Genomic DNA, 18,566 nt, shown 5'->3' on the forward strand with positions numbered 1-18,566 from the left:
TCTATCAGAAATACAGATTCATAGGCTGGCCCTTGCTTTAGCATGTACTGCAAAAGGAAGCTCCAATATAAACAGAATTCAGTTTTATACCATGTAACCAATGTCATTATATTTTTAATTATATATATGTGTGTGTGTGTCTGTATGTATATTTGTGTGTGTGACATATATTCCTCTAAAAGAATTTCCTGGTGTCCCTACTGAACAATGAGTGAAGAAATGGTAAGGTAAAGACAAATTGCTGGAAATGCTATGGATCCCAGCTTATTGGGAAGATCCCTCAAAGCAGTGACCCTGTGCCACCTGACAAGCACAGAGACCTCTGTAGAGGCATTTTGGAATTGCCCAGGGGAAGAAAGACATAAAGAAAGATCTCTGAAGCAGCTAATTAGAAACTACCCAGCAACCAGAACAAAAACAATTAATTAACCATAGTCTCTAGGAAAAAACCTCACTCTATCCAGAGAATAAAGTCCACACTATTAACAAAATGGAGAGATAGTGTAGCTATCATACAAAAGGACAGAAGTGCCATGAGAGTCATAAGAATCTTTGTGTGGGTTTTATGCAGTTCAAAGGGTGAATGCCAAGGAATGTCCTTGGTCACTGAATTTCTGGCATGGCATCCTGACTCACAGCAAATTAATACCACTTTATTCTCTCCTTTATGAGACTCTTTTGGTTTTGCTTTTTCTTTTTTTTTTTTTTTTTGTTCAAATTTGAGTTAATTTTTTGGGAATAGTTCCCTGTGGCTGTGTTGCAATTTTAAAATATGCACATACATATACACACATATTTTGAAAAGAACGTCAGGCTTACAATGTCAATGTTAAAAAATAAGAAGAGGAATGTCAAAAGTTAAATTTTCATTGCCACTTAAATTTATTCCTCTTGTGTATAGATATTAAAATATAGCTGTAATTATCTGGTCACATAGAGGATCTCTTCTTCATGGAGCTATTAAACATTTCTTTTTATCTTCTTTATTCTCTGTGTGGTGCCAGGTCTTATTAAATTCATAGCATTGAAACCTTGCATTGAATAAAAATTATTATTTTGTCTCACATGCTTGCTTATCTGTCATGCTCTCAACCGTAACATTTGTGTGCTTCACAAATAATACTGAATTTAACATCACAATGATAAAAATGTGTCATTATCCTAACTTTACACATAGAGAGGTGAGGTGCAGAGATAGTTATTGCTGATGAGACACATGGAGGCAGATATGCTCACTGTTATCAAATGGCTAATTTTAAGCCTTGAGCATGATTTATTTTTACTTTTATTAAAACATTTCACATTGCAAGAGCGTATTCTGTACTCCAAAAGCTTTTTTAGCTGACCTCAGCTATGGGTCAGCACTTCTAGCCTCAGTGGGCATTAAACTGAAAGTTTCATTAGTGACCAGATATGAAATGTTTCCCAGCATTATAAAGAAGCCCTGTGGCACAAGGAGGAATGAAAAAATCTGTCCTTCAACATGGCAGAAGAATTGCTGCTTTGAAATCCTTACTGCCTTTTTGGAGGCTAGCAGGCAGAAGGATAATTTATTTACCTCTGTTTTTTTTAATTTGATGTAGATTTTAAATTAATGTACTTCACTGGAAGCTTCAGGAGTCAGGTCCAGATTATCATCCTCATTTGCCTTGTTCCTATAGGATACTAAATGCTAGTGCAGTTTGAATTTCCAGAGATTCCTCTGAGTCTGTGCCAGGGAGCTCAACACAGCATGCAAACTACTCTGCCCAGCTGGAGAATTGCTGTGGGTATTGCAGTGGGAGCAGAGGATTCCTTAGGATATTTTGGGATAAAAATTTGCATGCTACACAGTATATTGCAAAATGTATTTAGGGTGCAGATTAGCAGGTTTGCTTGAAAGGAGTTTATATCTGCAGCAGAAACTGCATTGTGAATTTCTTGCCTTTGTTTTAACAACCTAATAGCCATTGAACCTGTCTGGTGTTCAGCTGTGGCATGTGCAGGGAAAATGAGCTTCCTGCTCTGCAGAAATGGTTTTGTAGATGCCTCCTGCACCATGGGCTCTTAAAGGGGGTGAGAAGGAGCACACGGGACAAAGTCTGCTGGTGGATCACGTTAGGTCAGTGCTGAGCACCACCCACCCAGGATCTGCCCTATATCTATATCTATATCTATATCTATATCTATATCTATATCTATATCTATATCTATATCTATATCTATATCTATATCTATATCTATATCTATATCTATATCTATATCTATATCTATATCTATATCTATATCTATATCTGATTACAGTGGTCTCTTGAGGTTTGATTTAATGCTCATCCAAGAGCATCTGCATGTTCTCCCTTGTTCTTTGAGGGAGCAAATGTGTCTTTATATCAGCAACAGTTGCAGATCTTTTGAGTTGATATCACCCACTAGAAATATTCTCTGCTCCCAGCATTCAACCCAGAGAATTCCTGCAATTGCTGAAGTCATGCTGAGTAATTTGTGTAAGGAAATGGCAACCATTTACATTCTTTATCCTTTCATCAAGCCAGAGCGCATGTTTCTGCAGCTCTGCCTGCATGTGAGTGTGTGCCAAACTTGGAGTTGCATAGCTGAATTAATGTCTTTAATCATATAGGGATATTTTTAGTAGTCTGCTCGTGGCATGACACATCATTACCACAGAAATGGAGAAAATTGTGAAGTCACTGTCACTTTGTATTATATATGACTGTGTAACTGTAGATAAACATACACATATGTATGCACGTGTGTCTATGTATATGTGAAATGTACCTGGTTAATCCATGTAATTATCCAAGAGTAATTTTTTAATTAGTTTTGAAACTCTGAACAAAATCTAAAAATCCACCTTTCTCAGTAAGTAAAGTGCCCTCTGAGTAGCTTCCCAACATTTTGACCCTATAGAAGGCCCTGTTCATACAGACTAGCTTTATTTGGGTATGAGAGATAGCTTTGTATCCTCTCCTTGATACTGAATGTGACTGAATGTTTATAGAAAACATAAAAATGTCTAATATTTTCTTTTGTCAGTACCCTCCCAGACTCTGAATGATGAAATCACTGTCAATAATCTGCTATTTGGGCAGATCACTCTGCCCTGCTGTAATCAAGTTACTAATTGAAAGCTCTGTGAGATTCAAGCAAGCCTCAAATCAAGCTAGTTTATAGCACCCATAAATGTGACAGCCTTGTGGTACTGCTGCATTCTGCTTTCATATTCCTTCTATTGTTTAGTCTTTCAATTTAAGATCTTAGAGGTCTGGGAGGAAAAGATGTGTAGGGACAATTTGTCTGGGAGTAGACACAAAAGTATGAGGAACTGAAAATTGGTATTCTTTAGATTTTATCTTCTCAGGGAGTTGGGGGGTGGGTTTCTGTTTGTGCCATGCTGTACAAAATTCTTTCCACTCTGTGTTGTAGCAACACCATGCTACTGTTCAGTCAGGTCAGTTCTGAATTTTCAGTTTTCTCCACTAGGCAGCAGTCAATAAAGCTTAAAAATAGAGCAAAGACCAAAATGGAAAGTTCCAACAAAGTTATGCCATCTTTCAGTATAGCTTCTAACTAAGAAGTATATCAAGAATCAAACTCAGTGTTTGATTATTAAACAGCATAGTCTTATATTGTAATTTAGGTTAAAAATCTCTATTGCAAAGTGGATAAAAGCATTATTTTTGCTGAATTTTGTAGTAAATGTGAGGGTCATAAAGTCTTTATATCCATAAAACATTTAGTTAATCAAAGTCAAACATGGATAAAAACAGTTTACTCTGATTTACAGACTCCCTTCATCTGGAAACAGCTGCTTAATGTTCTTCTTAAAAACACAGCTTGATTCTTTCGGTATTAACAAGCTATTATTGTGAGTTATATCCCTCTTTCAGTGCATAAATTCACTTAAAGTGAATGCAGAGAAGTTTATAAAATGCAAGCTTAATGTTGTTGTAACATATGTTGCAAGGTTTTTAACAGTGACAGTTTTGATGAAAGACATTTCTGCCTTGCTTTCATAAATAAAGCTTTCTTCTTGCTTGCCTTGCTTTTTAATGTCTAAGAATCTGTGTCCCCTCTGAATGCCTCAATAAACTGTAACAAGATTATCGGAGGAGCATAATAGAGCATGGTTTGTGTTTTCAGCCTTAAATTCATTTATTCTTAAGTCAAACAAATGTTTCTCTAATTCTGGAATATCTTTGAGCAAGCAAATTGACAAGAACATAAGAAATATACTACTTGTTGAGTCTAAGTTATAATACAGAATTACCAAACAGCCTGCTCTATGGTCTTGTTATTTGTGCTGCACTTTCTTTGCTCCTTATTTGGCAGCTGCAGAAGCAGTTTGGTTTGCTTTACTTTTAGCAATCAAATTGGTTTTGATTTTTTGGTGGTTTTTTCCCAGGAAAATTTATGCAAGAATCATAATGCCTTGATTTTTGGCTTTTTTTTTTTTTTTTTTGGAAGATAAATAGATGCATGCAACCTCTCCAAGATAAAACACATAGAAAGCTTTTCTTCAAATAGAAATCCTATTTATAGGATAAAATTGTTAAACTTCCATGGTCCAGTCTTGAATTCTGCTTGCCTAGCAACAAATAAAATATAAACCAAAACAAACATTCCATCTCCATCTGATGGCCTGAGAGCATCACAACCCCTGGATGCAAAGGGGCTGCACAGGCTGTGAACACAAGAAACAGCACATGTCTTTGGAAGTTGTTTTCTCTGCATCTGTCTCATGTTTATTTTAATTTGCTGTGCATTTCATGAGCTGTGAGCCAAGTAATGGACTAATTGTAAGCATGTAGGATATCTTCAAAGACTTGTCCTTTTCTGAAAGAATTTGTTTTTCTTTTCTTCTCCTATTTCAGCACATCAGTAGCCAAGATGTGCTTAGTAAGTTTACATGCAGCAAGCCTTATGCCAGAGTTTTCTTTTCATGATTTATTGCAGGGGTGGGGGCCTTGTTTTATGATTTAAGGTGGTATTTGTCATGATGTATAGAGCTGGAGAAAGCAAAGCAGAAAGAAACATTCTGTAACCAGTAATGTGAGACAAATACTCTTTGTAGACAATTAATCAACAGCGACTTAAAAGATGTTGTGGGAACCCAGAACATCCCTCTGGCTGTCCAGGATGGCCAAGACCCCTGCCAGGGGGCTCAGAAGCCCTGGCACAGAGCCCAAAACACCTGTGGATTTGATTATGACCCGTGGAGCAAGTTACCAACCTTATATGAAGATCAGCAAGCCACAACAGTTTAGGTAGAATAATTGTGAAGTTATCACAGGGTGGAAAAGTAGAATTTTGGGGTTTTTGGTATGGGGGTTCAGGAGGCAAGATGGAGGAACTGGGTTTGTCCAGCCTTTCTCCTTCTTCTTCTTGGCCTCCATCTTCTGCTGTGATGGTGACACTTACAGATTGGTCTAGAGTAGAAGCTCACTGTCTAACATAGGTGATAGGTATTGGAAAGCAATTGTAAGCATTGTTTTAGTATAAGGACATAACACCTCCCCCGGGGCAGAATGCCTGGAACTGTCCTGCTGAATGGACCTTGGCATGGCAGGAGAAAATTTTTTATAGATAAGACTCAATAAACAACCTTGAGACCAAGAACTGAAGAGCCTTGACTCCTTCTTCAAGCCCTCATGCTGGGCAAAGAGACTTTTAACAATCTCGGGGTCGCAGCGACCACCATAAGATCCTGAGAAGAATGTAGTTAGAGTAATAAATTCAGCATTGTAACTGTGAATTTTCTCTTTTTGATGAGGGGAGAATTGTTCTAGGCAACTGTTTGTTTTCTTTTTGCGCAGTTTGTTGTGGTTTTTTATGACGGTATTCGCAGGGGGTCTTGGATGAGGAAAGAGACGAGGATCTGACTCCATGTTTCAGAAGGCTTGATTTATTATTTTATGATATATATTACATTAAAGCTATACTAAAAGAATAGAAGAAAGGATTTCATCAGAAGGCTAGCTAAGAATAGAATAAGAAAGAATGATAACAAAGGTTTGTGGCTCAGCTTTCTGTCCGAGCCAGCTGACTGTGATTGGCCATTAATTACAAACATCCAACCTGGAGCAATCACAGATGCACCTGTTGCATTCCACAGCAGCAGCTAATCAATGTTTACATTTTGTTCCTGAGGCGTCTCAGCTTCTCAGGAGGAAAAATCCTGAGGAAAGGATTTTCCATAAAAGATATCTGCGACAGGTGTTTATTTGTTTCTTTGTTTATTTTGGTGTGTTTATTGATGTGTTATTTGCTGTCGTTGCCAGGTGGACCGGCAGTCTCAGTTTATCCAGGGCTACCGCGTGCTGTACCGCCAGACCTCGGGCCTGCCCGCCCCGGCCACGTGGCAGAACCTGGAGGTGAAGGTGCCCACCGAGCGCAGCGCCGTCCTCGTCAGCCTCAAAAAGGGGGTCACCTATGAGATCAAGGTGCGCCCTTACTTCAATGAGTTCCAGGGCATGGACAGTGAATCCAAGTCTGCTCGTACCACTGAGGAAGGTTGGTAAAAGGGGCACCCCTTGGGTGATTAAATTAGCTACTTCCACAAGAAAATTAAGGCATTCAGTAGGTGCAATTCTACAGATATTTCCCTTAATTCCTCATATTATCTTTGCAATTATATTGGTGTTCATGTATTCAAAAAAAAGCAATGAGCTTTCATAGCTGGCACTGGAGGTTTTTCTGTGCATGCATGTGTTCATCTCTGTTTCCTCCCCATGATTTCTGTTTGTTACACACTGAGGTGATGTTAAAATTTGATATAATATTCAACTTTGTGCTGTAAATATCCCCTGAGAAAGCACTGTGCTGGTCTTATATTCTTCTGGCTGATACATCCTTCTAAGGTGCAGGTGGCTTTTGGTCTTCCAAAAAGTGTTCACTGCAGCCCTTCTTTTGTAACCACTGCTGTTGCAATGAAAGACCTTGGTCTGCACTTTGAGAATAAAATAAATGCAAGCTCTCACAGATGAGTGTTTGATACTAAGCACATCCTTCTGAATGGGTAATAATGTAGATGAACAGTTGGCTGGGAAACGAGGAGTAGTGAAGGACATGTATTTAACTAGTCTGGAGAAACTCCAGTCTCAAGGGCACAGCACTTCACAGTTTCTGTTAGCACAGTGTTCATGAAATTGCCCTGTTCAGTACTGCAGAGGATTCCCCTGAGCACCTTTGAAGCCTCTCTGAAACAGTCAGGATTCAGACAGAGTGAACAGTTTATACTTCTGAAATGCTCAAGCTTTTATATCTATAGCATTTAGCCTTGTGTATAGTTGTGCTAAAGCATGTGCACTCCAGGGCTGCTGGGATTTTTTTTTTTTGAAAAGTAAAGACACTGGGGTGAGATGTAAGTAAGTTTAATCATTTGCTGTTAGAAACACGCCTTTCTACCCATGTAATGCAGTCTTTGCCTGATGAATCTCTCCTGGAAAAGTAGGATGGTCCTGACAGTGAGGGTTCATCTTCTCTCTGTGTCACTGATTTTTTGATTTTTTTTTTTAAACATGAGAAAGAAATACTGGTGAAGTTTTAAGATGTTCATATGGTTTCAATGGGTTTTGAGTGCACTCTTTCCTTCCTATTGAAAGTGCATCTTAATCATTTACAGTGGTCTCCTGAGGTTTAATTTAGTGCTGATTGCCAAGTACTCTTTAATTCTGGAACAGACTTGCTTATTACTCACTTTTCTCTTTGATTTGTTATGAATATTACCCAACATGTAAGTAAAACTGAAGATTACTTGGATGCACTTTGCACTTTGTGGATGAGGAAATTCAGTGTCCTGCAACATGTAGAAGAGTGTGCAGGAAGGCAGTTTTCAAGTCTGATTTGGAATTTGGAAATTTATGGTCCCCAGTTCTTTGATCAAACTATAAAACCTATATCAGTTGGTGAAGAATATGTTTGCAACCCTCTGAACAAAGATTTTTTTTTTTTAATTAAAAGGAAAATTTTTTAAATATTTAAAAATATTTCTACAGATTTTCCTCTTCTCTAATTTCAGTTGATTTTTAGTGTTTATTTAGATCATCTAGCTGTTTCTTGCTAAAGGTAAATTAAAAACTACTGAAAAAGAGAGAAGGTCTTATACCTCCTGTCTTTTTCTATAAAATACTTGAGGAATGACATTCTCTTTCATAAACCTTAGCTCCCAGCAGACCCTGTCAGGTAATTTCCTACCTTAAAGGACACTTTGTTCATGTGGAATAGCTTTCCACATAGTGAAGATTTAAGAAAAAAATTCCTGCCTGCAGATATGTATAACTCACAGCCTAGGATCTGCTTTGTAGATTAATATAACCTTCAAGGAGTCTGTTTACAAGAATCTCCTCTGAAAAAACGTCAGCACAGGATCTGTAATATTATCGCCACAAAAATGTCAGCTCCTGTAACAAAATTCTTCCTCTTCCTTGGGTGATAAAATTAGGTACTTCCATGAGAAAATTAAGACATTCAGTAGATGCAGTTCTACAGATATTTCCCTTAATTCCTCATATTATCTTTGCAATTATATTGGTGTTCTTATATTCAAAAATAGTATCAACTAAAGGTTTAATGACAGTGGTTTGCGCCCCTTCCACTGAAGAAAGATGGCAGTCTGTTTAAAGGTGCTCTGTTGCCTGTCATTCCATTTCAAAAATGAGCTATTCTTAGACTTGACTTTTAAAAAATGTTAGCTATTCTATTTTTAGAAAATAATTTGTAAAGTGATATGAGTGTTGGAAGTTTTCTTTGCAACATCAAAGCAAAGTATCCCTAGTAAAGGCAAAGTACAACGGAAAGCTAGTGGCAACTTTCTGCTGGATTGGATTTTATGTGCAATGTAACTTCTGAGGCCTACCTCTAAAAATCAATTTTGCTGCAGTTAGACTTTTCCTCTAGATCAGACATTTGTAACAGTTCAGTATCCATCCATCTCCTGCCTCTTTGGCCTTGTGAAGGTAACAAATGGAATTCTGTTTGGCTGCGTCTGGAAAAGATGAGCAGCGATTTGGGTTCTTTCATATCTGTAAGAAGAAGCTGAGCACTGGAATAATTGACCTGTCAAGAAGCAGGCAAGGTGTTCTCCACAAGCCAGCAGCAAGGGAAATGAGAAAACGGTTTTAAAAATGTTATTTTTCAATGTGATCTGTTTAATAACTGCAGCAGTGTCAGACGAGTGGCTTAATTTATATCACTGTGCCAGCTTACAGAGTGATTTTATCAGAGAGAGGAAGCTGAACTGCTACATTCTAACATGTTTACACACATATAGTGGGAGCTAAATCAAAGATTTTATTTTATAATTTTCACTATTTCTTTCATAGTTTCTCTAGAGACAGATAATTTTTTTTTCTCAGTTGCACCCACTGTTAAATGTCCTTTGGAATAACATTATGGAGTAGTACTTGCCCTGCATGTTGTTTGTCACCACAAAAATATGACAGGAATGGAAGTCCCCTTAGCTTTTATCAGCTGCTCTCTGTCAGATGCTGCTCACTTTAATGCAACTCTTAAAATGATATTTCCACAGCTGCATTCATTAGCTGCAATTTTAATTTTACTTTAAATTTATCCTATGTCCTCAAAAAACCTCAAAAACACCAACACACCCTGGTAGAATATTAACTAGAATGTTCATGCAGTTTAAATGTAAAGACAAATTAATACAGTATGGGGGTTTTTTAAAATTTAGAGTATGCTATTCATTTTACATTTCTTTTGCATTCACACTCCCTTTTCCCCCCAGGTATGCATATATAAGACGTATTTCTGAATGCCCTTTTTGTTTTAGTAGGGAAAGTAAATATGTGTGAGCGAGTTGTTCCATTGTACTTAAAACCAGAAAGAGTTATGCAGCGTTAAGCTTTGCCATTTTTATGATTATTATTTTCACGTAAAATATTCTAATTAATATCACACCCATACGTTTATTCACGGTTTTATTGTTATTGAATAACTTGAAGACTTTTAAAATGCTAATTTTTCACTGTGTGGCAAATTATTTCACTTGCCATAAAATACACAATGCAACTATTTATTTCACCAATTCTATGCTTTGCACGATTGCAAGGAAGTAGCCCAAGGCAACCTTTCCATGCTTCACTCGAGCTGGCTGAGAGTCAAATTGTCCACAATTCAGCTCCATTTCTCCCCTCCAGTTCCCTGTTTCTCTGCACCAGGCAAGGTCACAAGGACTCTACCAAGCATTATTAGCTTTGCAGCTGAACCAGCATCTGAAAATGTAGTTGTCGAAATGTGAAGCCTCCCAGGACTGTAATATGTGTTTCATTTTTCATCTAAAATATTTTTATTTCTGCTGTAATCCTGTGTGGCTCCTTGTCCTCACCTCTGATACCCTAGTTTGAAGTTGTGTGATTCCTGCAGCAGAGCACTCCAATTTTTCAGGGTTATCAGGGTAAAGGTTTGAGCTCGGCTCCATGAGCCTGTGCCAGGTCAAGTGCTGAGGAGCTTCCAACGTGGGAACGCAGCCAGCCTCAAAGAAGCTGTGGAGAACAATAGAAATATCTGAATTGGCTCAGGAGGCTTGAACACTTGTGATATCTGTAGCTGTGCTTTGTTGTGTTAAACATGCCAGACTTTAATACAAAGGATGCCAGGGGCTCTTGGCTTTTCTGGGAAGCATGGTCCAAGGATGGCCATGGATATCTGTTAAAGATAAGACTAGAGTTCTTTTGCCATAAAGTTTAGCAGTGAAGAAGTCACTCTGGCCAGGGGGCTGGAGTCAGGGAGCCTTGACACATGATATGAGATACCCCAAACCACATTATTATCTAGGGTTGAAGTTGGGACAGGAGAGTAATAAATATTTTAGGTTCTGGTATGGTGTTTACCGTAAGTTTTTAAAATCAGCTTTCATATTTCATATTAAATATTTTAAGATCAGATTAAAAGCAGTGAAAAATATGTGGAAGACAAATTCCACAAGTATTTATTAAAGACAAAGACACCTCCCTAGAACAGAAGGTGTCTGAGCAACAGCCTCCTGTGAACTGGAAAATTGTCCTGGAGAGGTATCACTTTATTAGAACTTTATTAGTTCTCACTTTTCTGGCCTCTTTCTATTAGTTTCATTGAAGAATGGGTAGGTGGACTGGGAGAGATGGAATAAATAAATTCTAGGACCAGTTCCAAGCAGCTGCTATCCATCAGCTCTTCCCCCCAGGGACTATACCTTAATATAATACAGCCAACCTCGGTGGCCTCGCTTGCCACTGTGGTGGAGTTTCAACACTTGCCTGGGAGCAAGGGAAGGATGAGGGGGGCTGCAAGAAGTTTTAGGTGGCTGAGCAGAGCCATATTGACAGTCCTCTGTCCTGGCAGCCACAGCCACGCTAGGAGAGCCCAGGATGGATATGGTAGATGCTCACAGAGGAGAGCTTTCCATAGCAGAGCTCTTGCACCACTTCCCTGAGCCAACAGAAGCACCCTGCTGCTGGTGTAGCTGCAAGAGGGGCTTTGTCAGCATAGCTGTGGTAACTAATAACTATGTTTTTAATTTTTTTTGGCGTTTCTAGACAACAAGCAGGGCTGGCAAGCAAAGCAGTTGTCTTGTAAAATTGGCCTCGATGTGCAGTGACCAGCCAAACAGCTGTGAATGGTTGAACTGAACATGACTCTGAAGAGAAAGCAATTTGCCTGGGGGCAGAAAAGGACAGAAGTATATATGTGACCTAACTTAGCACCTGCTCTATTCACTGGTTTTTGATGTTAAGCCATGAACATTTTAAGCCTTTTCCAGTTCGGACATGCAGTTCTATGTTTAAACCTGGCATTGTCTTCCTGGAGAGCAAACAAAAAAGGATAATTAAATGTTGGCTGCTCACATCATTATTAGACCATGTAAAAATAGAAGAACCAAGCATCTTTCAGGCCAGGTGAAGCAGCCTCAAATGTGACTTAGTTGATACATCCATAGGTATTCATGCATATTATGGAAAGCAAAAGCAAATGTGAGAGCAATTCCAATGCAAACTTTAAAAAAATGCCAAATATGAATAAATGTGGAGTGATTTGTATTGATTCTCCATTGCCACAAATTCCACATTGTCATTCATCCCTGTGCTTCTCTTCAGAAGGGCATTTTTCAGCATTGTCAGGGCCTGACAAAAGTGCATCCCTAGGAGTGTGAGTTTTCTATACTGCCTGCTTGATCTTGCACTGCTTCAGCAAAATACATGTCCCAGCAAATGGATTAATGCTTTGCTTCTGTTTGCTCCCTCTCCTTGGTGCAGCTCCAAGTGCTCCTCCTCAGTCTGTCACTGTCCTGACAGTTGGAAATCACAACAGCACAAGCATCAGCATCTCCTGGGATCCTCCCCCTCCAGATCACCAAAACGGAGTCATCCAGGAGTACAAGGTACACACCATGGCTGATGGGAGGGCTGTGTGTTTAGGGAAACAGCCTGCTTGAATTACAGAACAAAGCACTGTTTATGGGATTTAGAGTCTGACAGCATTTACAGCTGCCCATGTAATTATATGGAGAAAGAGGACTGACTGCTTATGGATTTTATATTATTATTACTATTTTTATTACTACTGTTATTTTAAAAAGCAAAAACACCATGAGATTGATATGAAAGAGAGCTATAATTTCTAGCCAGTTTACAGTTATTATCCTTCTAGCTTTTCCCTGCTGTGGAACAAGAAGAAGAGGGGATTTTTTTTGTAAGGGGCTTCTGCACTCCAAAGCCAGGCAGTGAAGTCCCTGTGTTGGAGTACCTTCAATCTGTCAGCAAAGCTGGCAGGAAAGTTACTTCTTATTTCCTCTGCAAAAATGCTAATCCTAACACTTCAAGGTCAAAGTCAAGGACTGTGGTTCTGGGTGAATTAAAGACTTTTTCTAAGTACTATCTCTTTCAATATTCATAACTTAGAGTGCCAGGTTGTTTGCTCTGAAAAACAGGTTGAACACAGCTCATATATCCAAAGTTTGCTTCATGAGAATTTCTTGCATTGGTGCATTGGTTCTATTTTCTTCCTTTTTGTTGCTATAATGGCTCAAAATATCCACTCCTTATACATTAAATGTTCTTGTAGTCTGTAATTTCATACTAAGATCACTTTTGCACAAGGATATTTTCACAACATTAAAAAAAATGCACTCTGTTATTCAGGTGGAGAAAACAATTGGGCAAGGTTCAGCCTTGCCACAGCATGGAGCACAGTTTGGTAAATTAACCTTGCTGTGGCTGGCCTATATGCACCAAATGTGAAATGTTTAATTGAAATGGATCAGGGCAGCTTTCTTGACAGTCCCACAAAGGGTGGAAGTGGTGACTGCAGCTTTTTTCACTTAAACAGATTTTTTTCCCCTGCTGTATCTTGAGGGAGCACAGGATGAAGAAGGGAGAAAGTGCTTGAAAGTGCTTGGCTTCTAAATCAGATAAAGATTCAACCTCTTCCAGCTTTTCACTTGGTCAGAGGGATGCAGTAAATGCTCACAATGTTTATGTGAAGCATAGCACTTCTTTTGTTTTGCTTTTAGTCAATATCAAGATTTATTAATCCCAGGATTTTATTGATCTGATTTTCATATCAATTAATAATTATCCTTTGCCTTAATTAATCTTGATCCTGACTCGAGTATAAGTCAATATATATAAACCATCCAGGGCTTATAGGCAAACGAGTAAAGCACGCTCCTAATCTACAAAACATGCAGATATGGAACAAAGTGGGCTGATGTCTAATAAAAGCCATGTTCCAGGTGAGTGCTCAGGCCTCTGGGCTGTGTATAAAACCAGCTGGAGTCACTGCCTAGTACAGCCCTCCTGAGTTAGATTAGCCGGCTGCCTGAGTAGTGAACTGGCTACAGTGAATGGTGCAGGGAGCCTAATATTTGCTCGAGTATTAAATAATTGCTGAAGTTCCACAGTGCATTTTCTAACAAATTGAAAGTAGATCTGTTGATTCTGCTTCAAGCACCAGAATGCCTGTTAATTCATTTATTAATTAAATGCTTTTAATTAGGGGCAGCTCATAGCTATTGTAACCTAAGACCAGGACAGACAAGGAGTGAAGGAATGAATGCAACAGTTACTCACCTTAATGCATTCTGGCTGGCAAATAGGATCTCACCTTAGGTTTAGGAAAACAAGATAATTTTTTATTTCTCTTCAAATCTTTCTCAGCATTTCACAGGAAAAAAAAGATAAGGTAAAACAAACAGAACAGTGGTAAAACACTGAGCAGGGTCAAAGTAAGTGTAAAGATATTATTGCTGTTGCTTAGATGCATTAGTTTGTCACTGATAGTGGTTCCACCAATAGTGTTTTCTTCTGCTGTTATTTTTATGTAAGTGTACCTGTGATATATTTATGCATTGATTTTCTTGTGTGATTGTAGATGCTTTCTTTAGTAATACAGAAGCAGTATTTGCAGATAGCATTAACTGAAGAAACATGCCTAAAAGTTAGTTTCAAAATCTCTTGGGAGAATCCTATAAAAACTGTAAGAGGACTCTGAACTCATAGACTGTTCTCATCACAAAATGCCAGTTGTGATTATAGGGTGGATTTTCTGTTTAATTACATAATATTTGAGGGAGAAACTGATGTCTTGATTCCTGAATAATGTAACTAATCACAAAAGCAGCAGTAAATACGAGTCTTTGCTTATTCCATTTCAGAAATTTCAAGTATCCCTCTTGTGCAATGAAAGGAAGTTGAAAAAAATTTTGAAAATTGTTTATTTTTTAGTGCTTTAAGAAGTGTTTCACCCTATGCTCATATCCTTTTGCTATTCAGCAGGAAATTTAGAAGGAAAAAAATGTGGGTTTTTTTACACAAAAGGTTTGATAAACAAGATTTTGATTAATGTATAACACATCTTTGTTACTCGGATGATCTGGTCTGTGCTTGTAAGAAGTGTAAGCACAGAATTTGCACTCCATGGAGAGCCAGAGTCCATAGAGGTATTTTCAAGCAGTCTTTGCAGCTGCCTTGGTCCTGTGCTAATCTGGGATACCTTGCTGAGCTAAATCATCCCAATTTCAGCAATTCCTGGACAGTAAGATTGTCAAGAAGTCCCAAATAAGCGATTGCCATGAAATACCTTGATATGTCGTACCTATTTGCGATTGTGTGAGTGTGAAGAATTTCATCTCTTTTAACACATCAACTTTTGTCCCAGATCTGGTGCCTAGGTAATGAGACTCGATTTCATATCAACAAAACAGTAGATGCAGCCATTCGGTCTGTAGTAATAGGTGGCCTATATCCAGGTATCCAGTACCGCGTGGAAGTTGCTGCAAGCACCAGTGCAGGTGTGGGAGTAAAAAGTGACCCACAACCCATAATAATAGGTAAGTTATTGTCTGTTCTGTTGTTTTGTTTTGCCTGGGCTTTTTTTGTGGATTTTTTGTTATTTTTTTTTTTTTTCTCTCAGAAATACTTTCATATATAACTTCTGGAAGCGTAAAAATCTGTGGAGGAAAAGACGAGGTTTGGCTAGGGCTGGTTAGTTGCTTTTACATTCCACTGCCTGATGATCTTTTCTTCTCTTCATGCAGACAGTGAAGGGAAGTATGTTCCCAAGATATATGAGAAAGTGAAACTGATTTAATGTTTTGGGGGTTTTATAAATGAATTTACCACTTCTGGAGGTTGGCAGATGCGGGGAGCCCAACCTCCCTTTTCCTTCTGTTAAGATGGCTGGAATATTGCCTTACTCATTCCACTATTTACCATTGTTTTCTGAATGTCTAAAGTCAGTGTTTCTCAGGTATCCCAAGACAAGCCTCCTCTGTCAAAGCAAAAGTTGTCTTTAGACCAATTAGAAAGCAAAGGTATCATTATCATTCCAGCCTTTTTAATAGTTGTTTCTTGGTAGTGGTCTCCACGCAGAGCTAATTTCCTGACCTGAGGAAAATACAGGTTTTGTTTCTTCTGAAATTTTTCCTGAGTATAAAATATAAAGATGGGAACAATATGGAAGGCTAGAAGTAATTATGTTTAGCAAACCTGAAATGAGCTGTGCAAAGCAGAACCTCTTTTTAGTGCACGATACAGGAATTTTGTTGCTTTTATCTGTATGATCTAACTTAGTTATTACTTAATGGACATTTGTTTGTTTGTTTATTTTGGGGACTTCTGTTGTTACTAAATATTTTCTTTCTAGAAAATGTTGTCAATACACTGTCCCAAACATGGACTAGTCTATTATGTGTAGACCCTTGGAAATGGCCATCTCATTTGCTGAAATGTTTACTAGTATTCAGATTCTCCATTCATCAAAACAGAACCTAGGATAATTCACCTTTGAAGTCTCACTGGAGACAGAAATAAGAGTGGAAGTGAAGGTAGCACTTGGTTTAGAAAAGGCAGCCACAGAAACACCAAAGGGAAAAACAGATATTCAGAAGAGAAAACAAAACATTGATTTTTGAAAATGCAAGAAACCCAGGACCTTTTTTCAAAAATTATTTTACCAAGGGGTCCATCTAACTAGGCAGAAAATACACTGCACTTATTCCAGCAAAGCACAGTAAGTGTATTGCATTTCAAGTACATGGATAGCCTTGTGTCACTTAATGTGTTGTGAGTTATACTTGCACCAAAGGTCTTTGCTGGATGATTCCCAGAATTCTTAGTGATATTTATTTGTTCCTTAAATGATCCCCGAATGTCTGCTTCAACAAGTTTGTTTGGTGACATCTTTGCACATTTGAGAATCATTTGCATGAAAAGTAACAAAGAGTAGTTTCTGTTTGGGTTATATTCTGTTGTCAGTTCTGTTTGTCTTTTGGGAGCCTGAAGTTGTCTGTGTTTATTACATATATGGTCTGTATCTCCCTTCTCTTTAGGCCCAATTTTGCTATTATTATGAATTGCTAGCAGTTATTTCTCAGACTATAAATTTACTTGATAAATGCAACAATGTTAGGTGATTCCATTTTGGAAAAACCTGAGTTAGCACCGTTCAATGTTTGAATGGGAATCAAAATCATAAAATATGAAAATTATTTTTAAAGTAAATTTAAAAAAAAAAACTAGTTACATGGATTTAGAATGAGCTAATGAATAAACCTCAAAACATCATAATGAATGGGACAGCATTATTGAGTTATTATAACAGAGTTCTATATGGTCTGGTGCTTATCTATACCATTTAACAACTTGGAAGCAGAATGAAGAGCTCCAGAAATGCTGAATTATGGAGAGAACAGGTCAGTGTTGCAGGAGAGTTAAGCTGTATTTCTAAGCAGTAAAAACTTTTAATAGTCATGAAATACAGAGTACAGGGTATAAAAAGAGGTGTTATTTTTAAATACAGGATTCATACTTCTAAAAATGTTTCAGGCCTTTTTTTTCTGAAAATAACTGGTTTTCATGGTGGATAATCAACTACTGACCTCCCAGAGTAATTTTAGATAACAGACCTGTGACAATCCAGAAAGCAAAAAAAGTAGAATAGGTAGCAATAGGAAGTATAAGATTCCTTTAGTTAGAAATTGTCTCACTATTACAGGAATCTTGTGCCCATACTTGAAGCAGGATGTTGAAAAATTTTACGGAAGACTCAAAGAGAATAAAGAATAAAACTTTTCTGATCACTAATGATATGCTAAAAAACATTCACTTGGAAAACCAGAAGTAAAATTGGAATAAGGGCAATGCTGGTTAATGCTATAGCTATTATTTCTCCTCATCAGTTGGCCTGGTCCCTCTTACATTCCATCATTGGCATAATGATATGAGGAACAGCTGCAAACTTTCACAGTAATAGGTACAATCGAATCTGATGTGTCTAATTAATTTTTGGTCCGACAAATTAGTTTTGTTCTTCATTACTCTCCAATGGGAGGAAGACATTATATTTCATTATGGTTTTGTCTTCAGGAACAATGGAGCGTTGCAGGTCGCACACTTCCCTTGTCTATGTTCTAATTAGTTGAATTGACAGCATTGTTACAGAACCACCTGCAGTACATGAAATAGTGCACTGGTACCTTGGATGACATATTTATTACTTCTGCTTAAATATTATATGAAGAAGTACAAGACTAATGCTATTTGTTTCCCCAACCCCCAACAATTATATTAATTTTATCAAAAGTCAGTGGGTAGCATTCATCTGTCTCCATTTATTCTTCCATCATCAAATTCACAAAGCATATGTTATTTTGACATTTAAAGGAATTATTACTTTTGCAGTTGTAATTGCTAGGCACAGAAGGGTAAGAGCAGACAGCCAGGCTGCAAACTTTAGAAGGTAATTTGGAGACAGATTGTATCTTCCCCTAGAAGAGAGGCAAAGCCTGCAATCCACTGAAACCTCTTCCCAGGCACTTTGCAGTTTGCTCTCACATCCTCCCTTTTCAAAGGACTGTTTTCTGGTCTTAGAGAAGACAGGATCCTCAGATGTTTTTGGAAGCTTTAGTGAAAAGAACTCATTCTTGAATCCAGGAGCATTCTTGAATCTACTCCCAAAGCTGGTGTCACCAGCCCTTCCCTGCCTTGGTAGCACGGCTGTGTCTGAAGCAGTGCCAAGCCTACCTGTTTTCTCACTGTCCCACTACTTTGGCCTCTCCTCCAAAGGGCGCAGAA

The 18,566-nt window shown here is 38.1% G+C and overlaps 1 protein-coding gene across 1 annotated transcript in view; it reads left to right on the plus strand.

Moving 5' to 3' along the window:
• ROBO2 (roundabout guidance receptor 2) overlaps positions 1-18,566 on the plus strand; it is an 866,686-nt gene that overhangs the window by 782,412 nt on the left and 65,708 nt on the right. The window contains exons 15-17 of the mRNA XM_063150058.1: positions 6,279-6,510; positions 12,249-12,373; positions 15,151-15,322. Of these exons, the coding sequence (XP_063006128.1) occupies positions 6,279-6,510; positions 12,249-12,373; positions 15,151-15,322 (529 nt within the window). The remainder of the gene's footprint in view (positions 1-6,278; positions 6,511-12,248; positions 12,374-15,150; positions 15,323-18,566) is intronic.

Source organism: Melospiza melodia, chromosome 2 (genome assembly GCF_035770615.1).
Source record: "Melospiza melodia melodia isolate bMelMel2 chromosome 2, bMelMel2.pri, whole genome shotgun sequence".
Classification (NCBI taxonomy): domain Eukaryota; kingdom Metazoa; phylum Chordata; class Aves; order Passeriformes; family Passerellidae; genus Melospiza; species Melospiza melodia.